Below are 22,337 nucleotides of genomic sequence, written 5' to 3' on the forward strand. Positions count from 1 at the left end.
TGGACGATGATTCGATCGCTATTACTTAATTTTTTTTCATTCGGGGCAGCTATATATGTATAGATAAAATAGACAGCCCATATATAAGTCGACCTTCTGCAACTTTATCGGCATTATATCATATGTGGTAACAATTTTAGAGAATGCAGCAGCGCGTGTTACAGTTTTGACTTTTCATTCTTTCACGAAAGTGTGTAGGTTAGTATCATTCTGATCATTCACAAAGCGGTCAGAAGTGGCGCATGCACTCTTGTTGTTAGAAGATGCAAAAGATCCTAACGACGATCTGTATGTGATTTGATGGACATTGTTTCCTTGAATGTCCTCTGAATATTACTGTATGAAACATTATTGCGGTCTTTAAGCACCAACGTTTTCCTAATCTGCTATTTTAGGTCGACCTTTGTATGCACGAAGATCCGAAAGTAGAATACGCCTTGCGGATGAAACTGTAAATGTAGCTTTTCTACACATCGATCACCGGAAGAAGTTCTTTTCAGCGCCATTTTCATAAGTGGACATCAACGCGTTATCAACAAGCTAAAATAGGAGTGTAAAAGAAAATGGCAGAGGCGAGTATTGATGAAGTTACAGAACGTTTGGCACAGACTAAAGTTGAGGCCCAAGATAAAGTTAGCTTTACAGGAAAAGGTCTGAACGTCGATAATGGAGAGGCGCAGACTCAAGTTGCACTCCAAAATGAAATTAGCTTCAAAGGAAAAGGTCTGAAGCTTGACAAGGCAGAGGACGGTAAGTATTTGCAATGATTATCGCTATGTTCTTCCTCGGTGTTGAGCATGGGGTGGATGGATTTTGGAAAGCGAAAGTATTCAGCATAATTTTTGCTCACATGCTTTTGTAAAAAGGCATTTTACGTCTGCCTTTTGGCATGTATTCTTAATCATGCTTAAATAATTAACAGTTAATTTCGCTTATATGATAAACTATAAGCGAATAGTATGAGTTCAGTAGCAGTTAATATTCACAATCTTCTCAATAATATTTGGTTTGAAATTGATTTAGATTATGCAGTACTCGTAGTTTTGAGCATGTGTTTCTTTCAATAACGTACTTTTGGTAGGCATAAAGTAGCGTGGGGTCTCGTCGTCTGCTTCGCCCAGTCGATAACGTAATCTAAACTCTAAATAAGTAATCCCTCCAAACGTCCGAAGACAGATTGGAAAGCTGTGGTGTCGCTTCATTTGTGTCGTGCACTGATGGGTACACTGCATCTGTGCTAAAGACTCTGGAATGTACATTAGAAAAAACTATGTGAAATGGAAAACAAGTTGCGCTATTCCCAGGCCTGATTAAGTAATGAGGAGGGCTGGCAGGGGAAGAGAGGTGTAGGCAGTGCTATTTTGTTTGCTGGGTGTGCTTTGTGTTGGAAGGCCGCTGGACATTGATTTGTTCATTCACCCTGCCTTTGCTTTCTTGGTATGGCTGTGGACTGGATGGTGGAGTTTCAACAACTCATAAATAATATCCTGCCTTCCTCTTTGACTTGCCACTTAATTTCCCTCTACCTTTTGCTTGGATCAAGGAAAGCTTAGACCTTGCTCATGTACCATCACAAGCCTTGAGTGAAAAGCAAAAAGAAAAGATAGCACGAGATAAAAAAACAAAAGCTAGACTTCAAAGAGTACTGTAAAGTGTAGGCTTCTCTCCACTACTAGAGCTACTGCTACCTCCAATAGTTGTAGCCCAATCTGGGATGGCTGTGACATCACACACCCATTAGGGTGAAGGATATATAAACTTTGTCTTTAATCTTCATTTCTTTAATAATTTGTCAGGGTTTTGATATCCACTAGTGACACGTCAGGCCTCTTTCCTTTCCGAGGGAGTTTTCCTTTAGAAGAGGTGTGATGAGTTTCATCCATTTTTATATATTTTCCTTCATTTGCAGGCCTCAAGTACACAGCTATAAAATGTTCATTTTATTCAGTGATATGATATTCTGGTTGTGTGCATTTGATGTCTGTATTACATTACTAGATGAAATGTAGATATTACCAGTCAGATTATAACTTGTAAGCATACTGTGATTATACTGGAAACAGTAAATGATTACAGTTAATGATTAATGCAAAAGGTCCAGAAAAGCTGTCTGCCCCAGGGCCTGTGCTGGTTTTCGGCAGTCTTGATCATACCAGTTTGTCAACTGAGCTCTCTTGCATCATACAAATAGACATTAGGATCAGAGGGGAAGCTACATTTGATCTGCTGTTATCACTGTGCTAAACACTTCTCTTTTCTCAGTTGTTCCAACTGCACCATGATGTATTTGTTGCCCTCCTTCAGCGAGCAGCTCAAGTGGGCCAAACCATAGATAAAGGCCATCAGGTAGTGAAGCTAGAAGGCTTCAAATAAGCTACAAGGCTGTCTAGCCTGTAACACCTGGGAGTCTATGACATTTTCCTGTGCCAACATTCATGAACAGATGGAGATCATGTCTTATATTGATAATTCTGTCATCGCAGTATCTTCAAATCCCTCAAACTCTTGTCCCCTGCTGTTTCAGATCATCAGTCATCATCCCTGTCCCCAAAGAAGACCATGGAGAAATCATTAAACAATTACTGAACCATGGTCTTGACATTCTTATAATGAAAGTTCTGGAATGATTGGTTCTCAAACATCTCCTGGGTCCAGTTTGCCTATTAGGTTGATACTCGATATTGTCTCTAGCTCTTGAATTCTTTTGACATCACCTTGAGTCTCCAGGATCCTACACATGCCTTCGTATTGTAGAGTGTAGTTTCATCTTCAGTGTCATCGTCATGCAGAAAGTCTTTAATAAGCTCTTGATTTTTAGTTTCTCCTAATAACTCTGCTTGTGGATCTTTGACTTCCTCTGCTCCACCCACAGATTCAATAAACACCTATAAGTTAAACTTTTATTCAGTAACATAGGACATATACGTAGTTTTTTAAAATGTTACTTTTTGCACTTTTTGACAGCGAAATGCATAATAGAAGAAATCTTGAAATGCTCACACATGACTGCATTGCGCATGGAGGGTAACACACTTGGTGTAGAAGCAGCTGAAGCTATTGCAAGTGCCCTGGGCAAGCATTCAGAATTTGAGGTATAAATATAAGCTTTATTAGTATAGTTGAAGCATTGTAGCAGTGTATTTTGCCAGTTTTCTGTAGTGAGACTATAATTGTGTGTTCATATGTATGTGCATTTAAGGGCAGGTTTTTGAAATTTATTGCTTATAATTTTATCATTTAGAATGAAATGCCAGTTCATGCTAAAAATATATTTTTAATGTTTTACCTTGTTTTCCAGAGGGCTTATTGGAGTGATATGTTTACTGGGCGCTTGAAGACAGAAATTCCTCCTGCTTTGGTGAGAAGATAGCTTATATGAAGCAGAAGGAAGAGCAAAAAATAAATCATGTCATTATAGCTTTCCATAATAATAGAATCAAATTACAGTCTCGTTCAGATCTAGTTAATACACTTTCAATTTATAAATGAATTTCAAGTGTATGAGCATTGCAGAAAATTATGCTGAAATGATTGTCTTATTTATGATTTTATTATGAAATAACCTTATTAATTTACACTTTAAACCACATCTGTGGGGTTATGGCAGACTCAATCACACTGAAAATTTGTCCTCATTTTTTTACCAGAAACACCTTGGCACAGCCATTATATCTGCAAACTGTCATTTGACAGTGCTGGACTTGAGTGACAATGCTTTTGGTCCACGAGGTGTAGAGGGGCTTGTAGATCTCCTTCAGAGTTCTAGCTGCTTCAGTCTTCGTGAACTGCTACTCAACAATAATGGTTTGGGCATTGGTGGTGGAAAAGTGAGTGAATTTTGTTTAGCTTTAAAGAGTGACAGTTTCATTAGCTGCTAACCATTCCCTCTTCCCCCACCTGTTTTTTTTTTTTTTCTAATAAGTAGTGTCGCTGAAATTATATATGCATAAATGTCAAGAGAAATGAAGTCATTCATTGTTTCATCCTTGATGAATTTGCATAGCTTAGGTCAAGACGATGGCTTAAATGTTGTAGAGCTAGACCAGCATCATAAGTAGCATTTGACAAGGGTAGTAGTGATTTGTTGTAAAGATTTAGAGTTTTTGACTATCCTTTCAACCTCTGCTCATAGATGCTTCATTGTTAAGGTGTAGAAAAATAATTAACATTTTCTGATGACAGATGTTGTCTGAGTGTTTACTTGAGTGCCATAGAAAAAGCGTGGCTGCTGGTCAACCTCTTGCACTGCGCGTGTTTGTTTCTGGTCGCAACCGTCTGGAAAATGATGGGGCTAAAGCTTTAGCTGCTGCCTTCAAGGTAGGTGAACTTCTTTGGATATCATTTAGCTGTTGGTAAGTTTCAACCTTATATACTGATAATTTTTAACTTGCTATTTTTGTGGATCCTTCTCCCCCACCCTCTCACCAATGATTGTGAAAAGAAAGGCTTTCATTACCCTTTTTATTTTTAGACCATTGGTACACTGGAAGAACTGTGCATGCCTCAGAATGGAATCAACCCTCCTGGTATATCTGCACTTGTGGATGCCATATCTGTCAACACCAATCTTCGTGTTCTCAACTTAAATGACAACACATTTACTGCAACAGGAGCAAAAGAAATGGCAAAGGTATAAGATTTTGTGTGAAATATTTTTTTTTTTTACATATCCTTACTTATTGATTGTGTGTGCAGTAATAATAAAAAATGCAAAATTTGTAAAAATGCATACTCACACTCCTAAGAAGTAACTTAAGAGCAAGAATGAAACATGGACAGCATACAAGGGACAGAAAAACAAACATATGAGCTATAAAAGAATAAACAACCTCCTAAATGAATGCACTCAAATACTGAAAACACAAAGAGGAACCAAATAACAAGAGCTGAGAGTAACATGATATTGCAAAAGGAAGGGTGTAAAAAAGGACTAGCATGATGGATAAGGTTAATAAAGTGAGAATTTATAAAGCACATTATCTCAGCCACATGCGAACTTATTGAGCTGAACAAGATCACAAAAAAATAACAAAGATGTAGAACAAGATCACAAAATATTAACAACGATGTAGAAGGAAGAACAGTGCGAAAACTGCATTCCGGCAGTAAACTGGATCACCGTAGACGTAACAGTAACGACTCCAGAGAATTAGGTTAGTGACATCAGAGAATACTGGGACAAAACTGAGTAATCTTAAGAATATGGAGAAAATTTTATCATATGAAAGTGCAAGAGGGTGATCAGTTTATTCAATGCAGCTCAAGGTTGCTGCCGAAATGAATGATACACAGCGGAATGGAATCCAGCCAATAGATCCAAAATTTATTTCCTACTTTTAACAATGTTTGGTTAAAGTTTAATTAGAGTTTGGACCACCAACTGTGAACTGGTCAAGCTGGCTAATGACTTAAGAGGATGGTCAAGGTGGGGCCATAAATCTGACCAGTGACACGGGATCTGCCGGCCTAAACACAAGGCGGTGGAGTAGACTAGTTTTAGTACCTGTGAACTTCCCTGAGTAGGTCCAAGGTCTAAGGGTGACCAGAGATAACCACAGGTAGGGAGAGGCAACTCAGCCTGGGACAGCATGAGAAACATAACTGTCCGAGTTTGCATGCTAGCGAGTGGAGGTCAGTCTCGAGGAAATGTAAGAAAGTTGTCTGCTGGACTTAGGTGAATGTATAGTGTATTGGAAGTCTACACCAGGACAAGTTAGACTTAGATTATTGATGACGTAAAGAAGTGATTTGTGAACATTGGATTGTGAACTGTGAACACAACTGAATATCAGAATAAAACTGAAAATTGGATTACTAACTGTGAACATTTATGAGGTGAGCGACATCGAGGAGAGATAAGTTTTAAGAATTAACTGTGAACCTAAATGTCAACTATTTCTGTATATATGTACTGTTTTCATACATTCTTTGAATCATATATATATATTGATGTATTTACTGAGTGAGTGTTGTAATTAGGTGTGGTCAAGTGCTTGTTAAGAAAGTAATCCCATTGCACGACAGAGCCCACAACCAATCAGGGAGAGCCGATCCCTTTAGCCTGTTAGGCAGAGGAACAGAACTGTCCAGTACAAGCTATCTACTCAAGCAAAATTCAGTTTCGCAAGGCAGATTAGCTGAAACATTTTTAATTTAAAATTTTGAAAGATGTGAATAATTATTACGTGAATGTCTTGTGTTTGCTAGGTCATCTGCTACTTGAAACATTGACAGTTAAATGCTGTTAAAATTTTATATAATTTTTTTTTTTTTAAACTTTTCCAGGTTTTGCCTAAACTGCAGAATCTAGAGGTTGTAAACTTTGGCGACTGCCTTGTAAGAACAGAGGGTGCCAAAGCTCTGGCAGTTGCTTTGAAGGACAGCCACAGTAAATTGAAGGTGAAGCATTAACTCATTACCTATGTGACATTGACGTCAAGATGCACACAAATTTTAAGCATTTTCAAAAAAATTTAATGACAGTAGGACAGGATTATAATTAAAGTTAAAAGTAAGCAGAAATAGACTGTACCTTAGTCCATCATGCACTTTTTTAAAAAATGAAACCAAAGGAAATTCGGTACCTCCAATGTTTTGGAATTTCCCTAAAGTTCTACGAACTATCTTCATGTTTCTTTGTTAAAAGTAGTAACTTTTTAAAAATTATTTATAAATCAAAGGCTCATCTAGTAAATGAACAATGTCCTACACTCCCATTCCCTATATTTTTGTGCTGATTGCTGTGTTTACTTGCTGAAGGAGCTGCACTGATGTATACACAGTGATGTTAATGTGTACATGAGCATCATTGTAAGGGCTAACAGACCAGTTAATAAGACTTCTTTGGGGAACTGGTTTCAGGAACTTATTTTAAGTGGCAATGAGATCAAGCAACCTGGTGCATTGTCCGTTGCAGAATGTGTATCAAACAAGGACAACCTGAAACTTGTGGATTTGAATGGTATGTTTGAGAAATGTTCTCATTCTGATTCTCTGTATTTTAAATAGATGTGCAGAGACAATTTCTATTACCATGATACAGCATCATTAGTTTTACGTGGATGATACATTTATAAGGCACAGGAAGCATGGTAAACCTCTTAGCATGATGGACCATGATCATGGCTTTTGCTGGGAAGACAAGAAGGCGATTTTACTTACTTTTATTGCAACATGTTTACCTCAGAGCAGTAATAATAACGAACAAATTTCACCCACTGTTGTCTTCACAGTCTTTATTTATTAGCCAGTCATTGGATTGTTATATTTTTATGTGGTACTAAGAAGGTTAACACAGTTATTAAAAGCCTTTTGTTTGGCAGTGTTATGATAGGTTAACCAGTCAGCTGTATACTTACTGGCAGTGCCATGGGAGGTCAGCCAGTCGTATACTTTGGAAAGGAGCTTTTTTGTGCTATTTGTCATCTTTTTCCATTTTCAGCTAACCAGTTAGGAGATGAAGGAGTTGAGCTGGTACGGGACTCGATGGAAGCTGTGGGCAAACTGAATGCACTTGCTTCGTTTAGGTGACCTTGCTTGCTTGTAATTTTTATTTTTATTTCCAAAACAAAATACTGTGTAAAAATGTATGAGCAAAGAAAACATGAATTAATGGAACCAATCTATGAACTAAGGAAAATATTATGACCTGTTCATTAGGGCAAGGTATTACTCTAAACACTCCCCCATCCTCTTCTTTAAAAGGCTTGTATTGCTAAGTGGTGGTTGTTTCTTAATGAGTCTTATTATTTCCTCAGTGATGATGAAGGATGTTCAGAAGATGAAGAGGGAGATGAGGTAAGTATTTGCTTCAGATATTTAGTTTTGTGAATAATTCAAAAATAGCTCTCTTTTTTCGAGCTTTCTTTATTCACTCTAAAGGCCATCACACAATAGCATTAGGAGTATGATCCTGAGATGTGGCAGCTGATACACACTACAAGTTTTGGTGCTTCATCTCATGCAATCATGCCAATATTTACAAGATTGTTGCCAGCATCAAGTGAGTGAGGTGTTAAGACCACACTTCTCTGGGGGCCAGCTGCGTGTGTGCAAGGGCAGTGCCCATCTCTTCCCCCTCACTGCGTTACCTTCCCTAATTCTCTTTGGAGTCAGGTATCCACTTGTGATAGCTGGGTTGACTGGGGGAGGTTTGCTGCACCAAATGACTATTTGACTGGCTCACCCATGGGTCTGGATGCCATTTCTCTAACTTGAATCCACTTCCTCCAAAGTCAAGGAAGTAGAATGTATGGCTAACAGTCCATTGTGTTATCTATTAACTGTACTATTTTATTTATACTGTTTCATAATTGAAAATGTATTGTGCATTGATTTGTTTTTTTCTTTGTTATCTTGTTTTCTATAGCCACCTGAAGAAGATACCGAAGGGGAAGTGAATGAGGATCCTGAATTGCAAGTAAAAGGCAAAGCCATCACACCATCAAAACAGGTAAAAGAAAAAAGTAATATTTTTATGTATTTTTTTGTACTATTCGACCTATAACTCCATTAAGTTTTAAAAAAAATTAAGATTTGTAGATGTAGAATGTGCTGGAAGAAGTTAAAAGGCTTTTGGCAGCATCATTTTCTTGATGGCCTGGGCTTTTCACCATTTGTTAGTTACAAAGCATCGTATCTGTAGCCACCAGGATCTTGTTGTTTGGTTCTTTTTCAGTGTTGTAGGAATGTAATGCTTTCAGGGTTGTTGTTTGTTTAGCATTTTTGATGTTGCTTCCTAAGTTGTCAAAAGGATTTGGAATTTAGGCAGAGGTGTTGTGTAAGGGAAAACCCTGGTCTGCATTTTTGGTACAGCACTGTCTTAAATGTATGTACCTCTTTTTGTGGATCACTTGACCTATAAAATATTTTAAGTGTTCATTAACCAGCATCCGATAAGCAACTTTTTTGGCTGTCAAAGGTCACAAGGTTGGTGGCTAGAGAGGTCTTTTATATTAGGGGAGAGCTTACACATTTTTCTTTTTTATTTCCCTAGCAGAATGTGTGCACCCCATGTGAAGCTTTAATTTATTCTTGCAGAAAATGGTATCATTGAACAAAGTGGGGGAAAAAAATCTAATTATTTATCAGCAGTCATAGATGTCCCTAAAGTTGGCTTCTTTACATTTCAGGGATCCATCAGTTCTGATCTCAGTGATGAATTGGGCAAGCTTTCCCTCTCCTGATGCTGTTTGGCTTTAGTCCTACCTGTTGGTAGAATGTCATTTTCCTCAATATTGCCAGTGTTGTGTAGAAGATAGATGCATCCTGGCAGCTTTAACATCGTAAATTACTGTAGCAGTTTCAGTGGGACAGCTTTCAGATATGCAGCATAGCCGCAGTTTTAATTTGACCACATTTTAAATCTTTTAAAAGAATTTTTTTATATTGTGTCCTTTTGCAAATACTGGTGATAATTCTTACACTGATGTCGCAGTGCAACCTGAGCTCTGTTTCTCTAGCTTGGCTATGTAGTTGGGGAAGGGATATAAACATTAGCAAGTTCTGGGTGTACAGCAGTTTGTTGTTAGGATGTGTTAACACACCATCTGGTTTTGGATAGTTAGCAAATGTGTTGGCTGTTGAAAAAAGGCATAGGTTGGTGTGCAAGCAACATATGGCCTTTAACTGTTGTTGCTGAGTGTTACATTCCATGTGAGTTGGAGTAATTCAGTAGACAGATATTGAATATCAATCTTGGAGATTATTCTAAAACCTAACCTACATTCCTTATCTCCACATTTTTGCTCTTACAAGTTTAAATTGTTTCTTACTCTCTGCCATGTGTGGCCCGATTCATGGTTTCACACTCTGAAAAATGCAGGTTTTCTAATTAGTGAAATGGGCATTTTACATTCTTCTTTGAATGGTGTGAGACTTTGATCCATCTCAAGTGAAAGGATCAGTATTTTTTCCCCCGTCCATAATTGTCTGTTTTAAAGGCACAGAGACAAGGCTGATTTTAAGAAAGTGTTTATTTAAAAAAAAAACCACTACAGTAAAGGAAGAGAATGTATATAAATAAAAATGTTATTTGGTATATTTTATGAGTGTTCATGTTTTTTTTTTTCTGTAACATTTTGTGGCTGATTTGTTTGTTCTTTCATATTGACTGGACAGTTTCACTTTGCTGCTGCTCATACTACTGCCTTCACAATTTCTGGTTCAACTACCTATCACAAATTTCATTTGAACTGCATTCATTACAAAAATTTATATTGCTCTGAACTTATTCTACAATTTTTTAAACAGAACTTCTGACCATGCAGTGATGTGCACATGTGCTTTATTATTCAGAAAATGGATTTTCTATGTGTGTGAGGGTTCTTTAATTATTTTTCAACTCCTTTTAAATCTTGCTACTTCATTGATAGTTCTCCCAGTTAACCTTAAAAGCCTGGACAACTACAATTCTTTATTAACGAGAGGCAAAATAAGCAAGAAGATTTTTTTTTTTCCATTTAGCTCTCACCCTTTACAGGTAAAGAATAAACTAATTAAGTACTATAAGGATAATTAGTAATAAAAATAAGGTAAGATATCAAAGGAGAGTAGAAGGTGAATATGTACAAAAGGGGTGGTTAAGATAAATATATTTGCAAGGGTCTTTGGAGTTGGGAGGTATCTCTAGATGCCTCGTCTAATTTTGCAAATATTTTAGTAAATGCCATCGAAAAAGTGGTTCAGGGAGGTCGATCACTTAAGATAGGGAGACTATTCCACAGCACGGTTCCTGAGTTTTTTTAGACTAGATTTAAAAGGTCTAGGAATGGGAATATTAAGTTTTGGAGTAGTTCGAGAGTAATTGGATAGTAAGGTGAGTCTTGGCGATAGTTTACCCGTCAGCATTTTGTACATGAAGATGCATTTCTTAAATTTGTTTTTTCAAAGTAAGAATGCCATGAGGTGAAGTCATTTGGGTTTATTTTTGGTTTAGTAGAATGGCTATAATTGCTCGCTTCTGAATACTTGCTAAAGGTTTCATGGAAGCTCCTTTGGTGGAGTCTCTAAGGGTGGAGGGGTAGTCAATGATTGAAGGTGAGTAGTGTAGAAGATTTTTTGTGTGAGGGTCTAGGAAATGTTTAATTCTTGAATGCTGGTAGACTTTCTTTGAGATACTTTTGCTTGTGGCAGACATGTGTTGGGACCACGATAAGTTATTCTCGATGATAACACTCATGAGTTTGTGGAACTGTACGTCCATTATTGAATGCCAGTATGGATACTTGGAAATGGGGTGGGAAGGTTTTTCTGTCTAGTTATTAGAAGCATGACTTCAGTTTTTTGGGGGTCAAGTGACATTTGATTTGATTCTGTCCAAGCCTGAAGCTCACTGACACTTAGCTGAAGGAGGGAAGCAAGTGGCTCAATCTGTTGGTGGTGTGTGTGTATTGTGGTGTCATCTGCAAACATTTCACATGATTGGGATATGTGAAGAGAAAGATAGTTTCTGCATATGGAGAAAAGAATACTCAACCTTGAGAAACACCAAATTTAACTTCAAGAGGATCAGACATTTGATTGTTTACAGCATTTCTCTGATTTCGATTATCGAGAAAGGAGAAAGAATTGTTAAAAGTAATGGTAAGCACACAGTGCCAAACTCTTAAAAACTCTTAAAAAGTGGTAGAACTGAAATATGTCTAAACTGTGTTGCAGTTTTTAACCTATTACCTTCAACGAGTGGTATATAAGGAGGAGATAATGTGTTTAACAAGCAGAGGACCATGGGTCTTCTTTTTTTTTAATGGCAACATGCTTGTGCAATCTGCATAAAAGATTCCTGCTGTGACAGTAAAAAATGCCTGACGTATGAAAGAGAGCAGAAAGACATCCTGAGATCTTGCTGTTCATGATGTTTTAGATCGGTGAATAGATTAGTTAGGAAGACTTACAATTCAGGCACTGAAAGCAATGTGGTGTAGTAAATCTATATTGCATTCAATCTACTCAATGAAACTGGGAATAGACGAATGTTTTTGTGGTAGGATGAGACCTAAAAACAAACTGCAAATGTAGAAAATGTGACACTGAACTAAAAAGATAGTATTATGGCAAGAACTGCTATGTTACTGTTATTTACTGTGAAGAAAACATTCCTTAGAATAAGCAATGTGTACAGATGAAATGCAGAGGACCAAGATCGGAAACATGACAAATTTTATAAATCATCCTTGAATTTTTTTGCGATAGTACAATAAGAATATGTATATGCAAACCCATTAAGAGGCCTGTTTGCACATTTATTTCTTTGTAAGGTATCTGCTGAAGATTTCCTGTCTTTTCCATCTCCATCGAAGCTGCAGCAACTTGGGTTTGACAAAGTAGAAGCAATGAAAAAAGCCATTGGTGTAAGTATAGAGGATACAAGGGTGAGTCAGTATTTATCATTATTGCAGCTGCATTTGTTGGCCCAGCACTGAAACATTATCAGGAGGGGCTTAAAGAGCTGCAGAGATAGACTTGACAGCCAGTGATTCAAAGCAAATGCCAGACAACTGTCAAAAGCCATTGTAGTGTTGTCCATAATTCTGCTCATACTGTTAAAACCCTTTAAAAACTCCAGTTTCAGATATTGACACCATCCATTTAGTCCCATTCTCACCCCACTTGTTAAGTCCACTAAAGGAGACATCAGTGGGTGGTTAACTCGCATTGGATGATTAACTATAGGAAGCTGTGCATGTGTAGCTTTGCTGCTTAGCCACAAAAATTTATTTTCTTAAAGTAAAGCTTAAGCTGTATTTCGGGTAATTATTGATTTGTCCTCGTGTATATGCTTGTATAGATGGAAACGTGCAAAGCATATTGGAATTTGTGCATGAATGACAAGATCAAAATATTTATAAAAGTAGCACTGTAAAATTAATTAAATATGATAAAGGTTAGATGTATAACAACAAAAATAAGTGACCAAAACTTCTCCCACCACTAAGGAACTAAGCGCAGGTTTTTGAAAGATTGTCAGTGCCCAGGTAATCAGTCAGGGTTAAAGGATTTATGATAAAGTCTAGGGCCAGAGTTTTGTCGCACCACGAAATCACTGATGTAGGTCAGCAAAGGCTGGTACAATCTGTAAGTGCAGTAAAGGTTGAGTTTTTTTGTGAAGTTTTGGCCCCTCTCGCTGGCCAATCCGCTCTCGAAGCTAGACAGCTCTCCCCGTCTCTAACTCTTAGAGACTAGTCATTAATTTGGTGGCTAGCTTGTTTGTGCCAACGGATCTTTAAATAAATGTTTTGTGATATAATGTATCCAACACATACATTTGATGATGTAGAAGTTCAAATTTCATCGTCATGACTTTCTATAGATGGTAGATAAATTAGCCTTTGACCTTGTTATTGCTAGTCATATTTAACACTTTTTTGGAAATCTACTGGGGGCAAATTTACAACTTTCAGCCAGTATGCAATACATACAACAGAAAGTAAAATTAAAAGAACTGAGGACATTCAAATGACAAAAAGAGACATAAAATAATGAGAATAACGCAAAAGTTAAAGAACTAATTGGAAATAAAAATAAAGCTATTTAACATGTGTTTGGCACCTCATGTTGTCACAGATGATGACTTAACCTATCATGGTTGTCACAAACCTCTTCTAAAAGCATCCATGCCTCCTATTGGTTAAATAGGCTTCTCTAGGTGATGGCCAATGTTAAATTTCTTTTGTTTTTCTTTTCCTCTAATTTTTCCATGGTAAGGTATGCAGGAAATAAGACTGTTTTGGGCATGCGCAGTGATGGGATTTCCCTGGCTGCAACTATGTAGGTCAAGTGTCTAAATATAAAGTGCCTGTTAGTTGCTTTGTGGTCAAAAAGCTGACAAAACTTGCAGGAAACTTGCCTGGGTCTGGCCAGTTCCTGGGAGGTTAGAGGTTTAGTAGTGTGTAAAATGCCCATGCAACAAAACTTCAGTCCCAGGTTACTAGTCAGAAGCAGGTCAATGTGTTATGAAGTCAACTCTCCCTGTCTTATTGTTAGAGGTGGAGAATTAACTGTTTGGTTTACCTCCCACAAATATTAAGGGTGACATAATTGTCATTCATTTTGTTCTTTTCAACTTTACAGACAGACATAAATGATCCCAACCGGTTAGTGGAGACAGTTATCAAGGTAAGTTCTGTTGTTGCCTTGTTCCTGAGTAGCGTTGATGATGTTGAGAGAGGAGTAAGTTGTGTACATGAAAATGAATGGTACACAGGATTAGTTGTCACTGTTGCAGCATACACCATGTTTTTATATCCTTTAGGATGATGGTTTCATTGGCAAAATTTATGTTCAGGTGTCTCTCATAGTGAGTGAAGACGATGCCAAAACCATGAAAGCAGCTTGTGAATGTGCAGGTGAGAGAATACAATACTCATAGTATTGTTAACAGCGGTATCAGAGCTCACTTTACAATTAATCCATGCTCGTGTAGATGACACCGGTCACAATCCTTTATAGAAATGCTAATTTAGAGGGAAACATGCTTAAAAAATTTTTCCCAGATACTGCATCTTCATACTGTGCATTGTCATTTGTATATTGCAGATGACCTGTAAAACATTGTAGATTATATGCACACATTTTTGTTTAGGTGAAGATAGATGACCATTGACTTTTTTATTTTCTTGTTGGAAATAGATGGCTTGCTAAAGCATGCATTTGACAATATTGAAAATGCTGCTTCCGTCATACCAAATGCATTTTTGGTCTTCCTTGGCCTGTTGAAGGTAATTAAACTTAAGCTTTTGTAACATAAAATCCAAATTTTCCTTAACATACAGGCAACTATTCATTTTAATTGATGTGGAATCATTATTTTACAGAGAATGAAGAAGCTTTCCCTGTATGATTGCTCACTCTTTGAGTTAAAAAAAAAAATCAAAATGTCACAAACCAGTTCTTGTCATATGTCATAAATATAGTGTCACAGCACCTTAATTATATGAACCTGTTAGTAAACATACATCTGATTTGCAGAGTGAGGACAAGAAGTACAAGGCCCCCAGTAGTATTACTGGTCCATTGCTCGTTTTAAGCCACATTGTTAAACAAACTTACTTCCCTAAAAGTGCCCGTGACACCTTCCAGTTCTTTTTCAGCAGGTTAGTTTTTCATTTTATTAATGGCGTTCATGGAACTTTTCACTTCAGCACATCATTTGCTGATAAGAAACAATGAAATATTTTGGCGTGGGTATAAATGATTTCTTTATATTGCTTTTGTATAGGTTATTTTAAAGTATTTTTCTGTCAGTGCATTAATGTCTAAGTCTTTAACATCTCCCATCCACAAATGTTATGCTGTCATCGGTTAACTATTTAGATCACAATTATTTTCTTATTTTTCTTAACAGACCTCATCCTCAGCTGGAGAAGTCTTCAACAGCCAGACACAAAATCCTGGAGTCTCTTTATGCATTTTAGTCAAAACAATAATCAGCAGCACCTGACAAAGATTCTTGAAAGAAATGGAATAATGCTCTCAATGTTTTTAATTAGAAATTAAAAAGTCTTATTTAATATGGAAACACTGTATTAAGATGTTGGATTTTAATGTCTGTATAAATCATGTAAAGATTGCTGTTCAAGAGATGGCAAGTGTTGTTAATACATTTGAAGAGAATCACAAATTCTTATTCCTCCTACATAATATTGAACAAAAGACAGGAGTGAAAGTTGTTTGCACCACTTTTTTAATAACAATGGTTTTCAATACTTTAAAAGACTTTTTATTTGGCTGAGTATCACATTCTGAAAAGTCAAGAAAAGTGTGGGCACTTCATGCAGTTTTGAAGGAGTGGTCTATGTCTTTCAAAATGTATGCAAACATCAACCAGGAGAATATTTTTTAAGGCCTTTCAGCAAGCTTAAAAGCACTAGTGCATGCTTGCCACGGCGGTAGAAAACTATCACAATGTTCAGATTACCACCAATAGATGAGTGGAGAGGACTGAGAGAAATGAATGAAAAGAAAAAAGAATGAAATGAGAGAAAAAAATGGCAATTAGCATTGTCCCTGCAGTGTCCTAAATCATGACCTATACCAAGAACATGCAAAATGATTTTAAGCTCAAGAAATCTGCGCATTAGGTAAAGTCGGTGCAGTAACCACACCCTTCCCTTCAACCTTGAAAGGCACTCCTTTGTAGGTTGCGATGCGTTCATTGTTGGTACGAACATCTGGCTTGAGAGTTTCCCAGATTTTCTTTTTGGGATTTAGTTGCTTGTCTGGCACACCTAAAAATAGAACTCATAATAATGGCAATGATTAAAAGTGGCATGGCAAAACGCTACCAGGAGCTAGATGTTATTGTATTTTGTGTGCTCTTACATCTTTTGGTTTCTTTTCATTTGCCTATTTCACATCTTTTCAATCTGGCAAGATAAGGTCTAAAGGAATATGTTTTTCCTACACGATTCTACTTTTTGTGCATCAGGATTGAGATAATTAGGTACCAAAAGCAAGGTGCTGCATCTAAAAACAGATTTTTTTAAAAAGAATAATGGTGGTTAGATAATGTAGATCATGCATATGTTTTGACACCAACATTAAATCAGACTGATTTACTTCACGCTGAAGTTGACACCAGCAGTGTATTCTTACCAGGGTAACCCTCAAAAGTTATTTGGTCTCCAGGGACAACACCAGGAGGTGGATCCAGAATTTCAACTTTCCCTGCATTGGCACACATAATCATGCCTTCAGAAGAGATGCCTCGCATCTTACTGGGCTTCAAATTGCACATGAATACAGCCAATCTGTTGTGCATCTAGGACAGGAAAAGGAGAAAAGGTTTAAAATTAAATGTTCACTTACAACTATCAAATTTAAATTTAGCTTTTGTTTGCATGTAGCACAATATGCTCAGGATTTTTTTTAAAGGCTTGCACAGCACAGAAAGTAGACAAAGGAGCAACTTCACAAATCACTGTGAAAATATTTCTAATCCTTTTAAGTCTCCACAGACAGCTAATTTTACAAATAATTGTGTAGTTTTACAAAGCAATCTTAAGTTGCTCTACATAGGCTGGCTGCTTTGTGACCATGGGCCATGTGACCGTCTTAAGCAAAGGGTTTTCCCCCATACATAGGTCCATGAGCCGTATTCAAACAGTATCCATTTTTCATTTGACAACGCCAGCAAAATGTAATTTAATACTGTTTACACTGATTAATGAACGTGTCATTACACAGAATAGTAACTTATGAACTCGTTTGAATCAACTTGGGGCTAAATTTGTTTTGATTGAAAATGTGATTTATCCACGTTTATTTTTACAATCTGCAGTGGGTATAGGTAAAAATGTATTACAGTATCTCCATGATAACATCAGCTGGAATTCTGAAAGAGAAGTATTAATGAAGTCTTTATCTACAGATGTTTGTATCAAAACTTTCTGACACACATCCCTTGTTTATTAAGCTTGTTGATGCTACAAAATTATGTTCTCACATAAAAATAATGTAAGGGGACTAATATTTTTCATAGCCTTCAGTGTGTATTAAAAAATGGTGCCTTACCACTTTCAAGGCACATTGACAACAGAGGAATAATGTCTTGCCATGTGATATAAGCATTTCAAAATAACATTTTTAAAAAATGTTTCTACAAACCTTTTCAATGGGAATATGCTCTACAAGACCGGACACTATAGTGCGTGGTTTTTCCTCCCCAACATCCACAGTCTCAACATAGAGTTTTTCAGCATCTGGGTGCTTCTCCACAGCAATGATCTTGCCTATGCGCAAGTCTAGTCGTGAAATGTCAACTGTGTCCCCATCTGCTCCTGAAGTAGGTGCTTCAAGCTTGACTTCAACTGATGATAAAACATTTCTAATGAGATAAGAAATTGTTCTGTAGCAGAGCAACATAAATGCCCATCTCTATATCTTTTTACATTAAACATGCCAGTGGTATATAGGATAATGCGAAATGTTTTATTTTTGAAAGCTGGAATGATCTCAGATTTAACAGTGTATATGTGTGTGTATATATGTATATATATAATTTTTTTTTTTTTTTGGAAAGCCAATATATGAAACATTCTAGCTGAACATCGAAGAACAATATTTTATTAAACCAAGTCAATGTAATGCCTTTAATGTTCAGAACAAATCAGCCATCTTCTCAGACTCCAATAAACTGTAACAACTTAAGACTAGAAGAACAAAATTATTTATAGTTAACCCATATTACCGTCAAGTTGGTTCAGTTTAGACTAATTATCTTTGCCACTTTCCATCTAGCATTTCGGCTAAAAGGATGGGTAGTGGATGTATGATCAGTATGTGGAACACCATGTGTACAATACATGGACTGAATCTGACAAGATGGACTTGTCATTATAATGGCAAATGACTGCACAAGTAGAGAGTTGCAGTAATCTTGCAAGGACAACACAAAAACAAAAGCTTTTTAAAGGGTTGGATGCAACTGTGATGCTCACCCTAGAGAAAGTAAACTTTATCTTATGATGGCTGTGGGTCAGAAAATGACTAGACTGTTTTGTATTATCATACTTTACCTTTGCTTTCTTTCTTGTTTCCTTTCTCAACTTTACTCTTGTCATTAGTTCCAGCTACTTCCTTTTTGGTTTTCTTTGGCTGTGGTTGACTTACTGAAGTGTCTACCTGAGGGGCTGCAATGACAGGCTTTGTCCCAGCATCTGCAGCTTCATTAGAATTCACAATCTTTCTCTGTGGAACTGGAACCTGCCTCACTGATCACCAGTAAGAAAAAAGCATGATGTATAAAGGATGCAACCTATTCTTGATGGTGTAGAGGGATTTGTTATTAAAAGACAACCAAAAGGTAATGACTGTCAACACAAACAGCTAAGGAGGTGCTCACTGCTGGTGACTTGGCTTAACGCGCATTTGCCATGCAAACTGATTTATTGATAATTTTTTTCCTGCTATATTTTCTCCAACACATCAAAATGAATATTTTATAAACACATAAATACAAAAACAAGTATTTAAAACGTAAAAGATTTTTGTTTAGCCCAGGAATTTTTAAAAGAGAATTGCTAACCTCCATTCCTGATTTCTGCCACCATAAGTTTTATTTTGACTTGCTCAATCTCCTTCTTCAATGCCTCATTTTCTTTTCTCAACCTGTCTTCCTCATACTCTCCAGCATTAGCAGCTGTAAAAAAATAATCAAATTCTGTTTTAATGTTCTAATCAGATATGTTATAACTTTGAGGTGAAACAGCATAGAAATTAGAACAGTATTACAGGAAGTACAAGGCACAAGGTAGTCCACAAATTATAAAGCTGTAAACAGATGGACAAATACAGTAAACATGAGCATTAATAATGAGCTTAGTATTTAGTGTGTGATACTGCAATTGTGTCAAAAGTGACCATAGGTCATATGATCACTGTAGTGGACAGATATAGTGTGCTAACATCCAATGCTACTAATCTTATCAGAACCACTGGAACATCTAAAAGCAGATTTACAAATCAATCTTTTTTTTTTGTCTGTCCAAGATAGAAATGTTTCTTTAGCTCAGATGATATACCTCATATATATACACACACACACTTATGCAAACACGGAAGCATACTTATACACGACATTCAATGCACATGCACCGCTGCACATATACATAACACTCCTATAAAAAGATGCCAGGTAATACAAGATTGATTGTGGACTTATAAGCAGCAAGGATGCAACCAATAAGTGTACTAAATAACTATTTCTAATAGTATTAGAACTTCTGACTGAAGGCAACCCCAACAAAACAAACAGGAGTAGAATGAGATTTAATAAGTGTGTCAGAAAGATTTGCGTTTTAATTTACAAAGCAACATTTCTATTAAAAATATCACAATTTTCCTTTAAAATGACACTGAAAGTTACCTGTAGCAGTTTTAATAGCACTTATCTGACGTCGAAGCTCTCCAATAATTTTATCAGCTAGGTCAGCTCGAGCCTTTAACGATTGAAGGATGGTTGCTGAAGCCATTCTATGTAAAAGGAAAGAAGCAGACCACTTTCTGAATTTATATTTTCCGACATTTAATTTTGTTTTCAATGTTAATACATTAATCACATTTGAGTTTTATAAGCTATTAAGCACCTTCACGAATCGATGTTCAATGTACTTTTTCCTTCCACATAATTGTCATAAGTATGCAGCTGTCAACATTGTTTATCTAATTATAAGTATTCATATAACTTCTTTCCCAACACACACAAAAACTTTTCAGAAACAATTACCAAAACATCAATTTATAAAAATTAACGTTACTCGTCCTCGTGTCAAACTCAAGATGACGCAAACGAAACTAGACGATTTATGTTAGGAGATACAATAAATGCCGGATAAATTCTAAACATGTTTGGTTATATAAACGCTCTACTCAGGACTATATATTTTAACTACATAAAATAAAAAACGCTGAAAATGAGGCTTTGCGCCTAGTTCTGCTGACCTGATGGCCATAAAATCAAAAGCACGAATCTTTATCCTCCGTAATCTAAAGTACAGCAGCTCGAAACAACTTTGACCAAATAAGAATTCATCACTATAAAAGTCATACAAATTGCCGTATAGCACACTGAAGGAATACATATTGGAAGATGGGGTTTTCCGTAAACTGATCCATTTTTGTATTTATTTCAGGAACTGTGTAAATAACAGAGAAGACAATTCGTTCTTTTTGCTAGCACCTTGATTTCTACCCTCGGAGAAAGAAGAATTAAGAGGGGCTCAGATCAATCAGCAAATCACATCCTCATATTTAAATAAAATAAATAATGCAAAATTTGTAAAGTGCATATTCACACTTTAGGACAGGGGTGGGCAATTAATTTTCCCAAGGGGCCGCATGAGAAATTGGGATGGTTTTAGAGGGCCTGACTAATATAGTTAACTCAGTTTTACCCAATACTGTATATAAGGTGACCAGACGTTTCGGGGGCGAAAGCGGGACACGTGTCGATGATGGTGTCGTCACCGTCAAAGAACGCCGAAAAAAGTGATTTTTAAGACAACCGGGACATTTGATGGACTTGCCAGAAAGCCAGAAAGCGGGACATTGGGCGTCCAGCCCGATCAGCAGGCGGGACACGAGGTCAAAAGCGGGACTGTCCCGCCTAAAGCGGGACGTCTGGTCACCTTACTATATATATAGTATATATACTGACGGGCGGGCCAGCGGGCGGGCCGGTCAGAGACAGGAGACGGGCCGGATCCGGTCTGCTTTAGGAGCATGCTCTTAGCGAATAAGAACAGGAACGAAACATGGAAAGCACCAAGGGACAGGAAAACAAAAGAAAGCATGAACTATAAAAGAATAAAACTCCGCCTGGAAACTTATAGCATGGGAACCAGTTTCCCCATGACTCATGACAGCCAGGTTCAACTCCAGAGGAGAAAATATCACCATCATCCAGTGCTATATGCACCTACCAACGCAGCAAAAAAAAAAAAAAAAAAAAAGGAAAAGGAAGACTTTTACAACTTCCTACAAGCGCTGTTGATCGTACTCCAAAACGAGACCTTAAAATCATAATGGGTAACATGAATGCCAAAGTTGGAAATGACAACACAGACAAAGGACACTTAATGGGAAAGCATGGCATGGGCAACTGCAATGAAAATGGTGAGCTGCACACATATACTTAAGTATTCTGCTTGTTCAATGACCTTTTAGTCGGAGGCACAGTTTTTCCACACAAAACCATTCATAAGACCAACTGGACTTCACCAGATGGACATACAGAAACCCAGATCGAGCACATCATCATTAATCGCCAGTTTAGAAGGAGTCTGCTGGATGTCGGGTAAGGCGAGGCGCAGATGCAGCCACAGACCACCACCTGCTTGTGGCAACCATGAAGATAAAGCTGAGGTCTTTCCATGACTCATTAGACAGAAAGGAAAAACACCAGTGCATGCATGCCAGTAAAGAATGACAGCGTCCTCACCGGGGATGCAGAACAAAGATCTTGCTGGGTGGAACATTTTGATGAAATACTGAATCGACCATCACCAAGAACCACTTTGGACAATGCCCCAGCTGCCGAACAGCTCCAGGTGAAAACCAACCCACTAACCAAGGCAAAAATCATCAAAGCCATCAAGTCCTTGAATTCTGGCAAGGTGACAGGCCCAGATGGCATTCCTGCAGAGGCACTCAAGGCAGACCCAACAGCCCAACGGAAATGCTACACCCCCTGCTGCAAAAAAATTGGGAACAGGAGCAAGTTCCAGCAAACTGGAAGCTTGGCTACCTAGTAAATATACCCAAAAAGGCGACCTAACAAAGGCAGCAATTGGCATTGGATTACGCTATTGTCCATTCCTAGCAAGGTGCTGACCAGAATC

General features: G+C 37.3%; 2 protein-coding genes across 3 annotated transcripts; one reads left to right on the forward strand and one right to left on the reverse strand.

Annotated features, from left to right (window-relative positions):
- Positions 1-282: 282 nt before the first annotated feature.
- On the forward strand, positions 283-15,619 carry LOC112559128 (ran GTPase-activating protein 1-like). The gene is made up of 17 exons (XM_025230108.1): positions 283-750; positions 2,965-3,092; positions 3,299-3,358; positions 3,648-3,827; positions 4,183-4,317; positions 4,472-4,630; positions 6,286-6,399; positions 6,862-6,961; positions 7,442-7,526; positions 7,758-7,797; positions 8,369-8,452; positions 12,258-12,350; positions 14,071-14,115; positions 14,285-14,345; positions 14,629-14,717; positions 14,968-15,092; positions 15,344-15,619. Exons 1-17 carry the CDS (start codon positions 564-566, stop codon positions 15,411-15,413), a joined length of 1,755 nt encoding a protein of 584 aa, XP_025085893.1. The 5' UTR covers positions 283-563; the 3' UTR covers positions 15,414-15,619.
- A 46-nt stretch (positions 15,620-15,665) lies between these two features.
- LOC112559129 (aminoacyl tRNA synthase complex-interacting multifunctional protein 1-like) lies at positions 15,666-20,594 on the reverse strand. 2 transcript variants are annotated; one of them, XR_003098285.1, is made up of 8 exons: positions 20,440-20,594; positions 19,865-19,971; positions 19,025-19,138; positions 18,516-18,710; positions 17,605-17,807; positions 16,594-16,759; positions 15,983-16,226; positions 15,666-15,949 (listed from the first exon to the last, which is right to left on the reverse strand). XR_003098285.1 is itself a non-coding variant. In XM_025230109.1 (7 exons), exons 1-7 carry the CDS (start codon positions 20,577-20,579, stop codon positions 16,060-16,062), a joined length of 1,092 nt encoding a protein of 363 aa, XP_025085894.1. In that variant the 5' UTR covers positions 20,580-20,594; the 3' UTR covers positions 15,666-16,059. The 2 variants fall into 2 exon arrangements, 1 of the variants encoding a protein (XP_025085894.1); XM_025230109.1 differs by having other exon boundaries at positions 15,666-16,226.
- Positions 20,595-22,337: the final 1,743 nt, after the last annotated feature.

This window comes from Pomacea canaliculata, linkage group LG3, assembly GCF_003073045.1.
Source record: "Pomacea canaliculata isolate SZHN2017 linkage group LG3, ASM307304v1, whole genome shotgun sequence".
Classification (NCBI taxonomy): Eukaryota; Metazoa; Mollusca; class Gastropoda; order Architaenioglossa; family Ampullariidae; genus Pomacea; species Pomacea canaliculata.

What these genes read in the sequence shown, in the direction of transcription:
- LOC112559128 (XM_025230108.1), top strand. Translation starts at nt 564, where the DNA reads ATGGCAGAGGCGAGTATTGATGAAGTTACAGAACGTTTGGCACAGACT. An exon ending in GAGCAAAAGAAATGGCAAAG is followed by an intron (nt 4,631 to 6,285) that starts GTATAAGATTTT and finishes AAACTTTTCCAG; the next exon opens with GTTTTGCCTAAACTGCAGAA. An exon ending in ACAGCCACAGTAAATTGAAG is followed by an intron (nt 6,400 to 6,861) that starts GTGAAGCATTAA and finishes AACTGGTTTCAG; the next exon opens with GAACTTATTTTAAGTGGCAA.
- LOC112559129 (XM_025230109.1), bottom strand. Translation starts at nt 20,579, where the DNA reads ATGTATTCCTTCAGTGTGCTATACGGCAATTTGTATGACTTTTATAGT. An exon ending in AAACAAGAAAGAAAGCAAAG is followed by an intron (nt 17,808 to 18,515) that starts GTAAAGTATGAT and finishes TTTTATCATCAG; the next exon opens with TTGAAGTCAAGCTTGAAGCA. An exon ending in AGCATATTCCCATTGAAAAG is followed by an intron (nt 16,760 to 17,604) that starts GTTTGTAGAAAC and finishes TTCCTGTCCTAG; the next exon opens with ATGCACAACAGATTGGCTGT.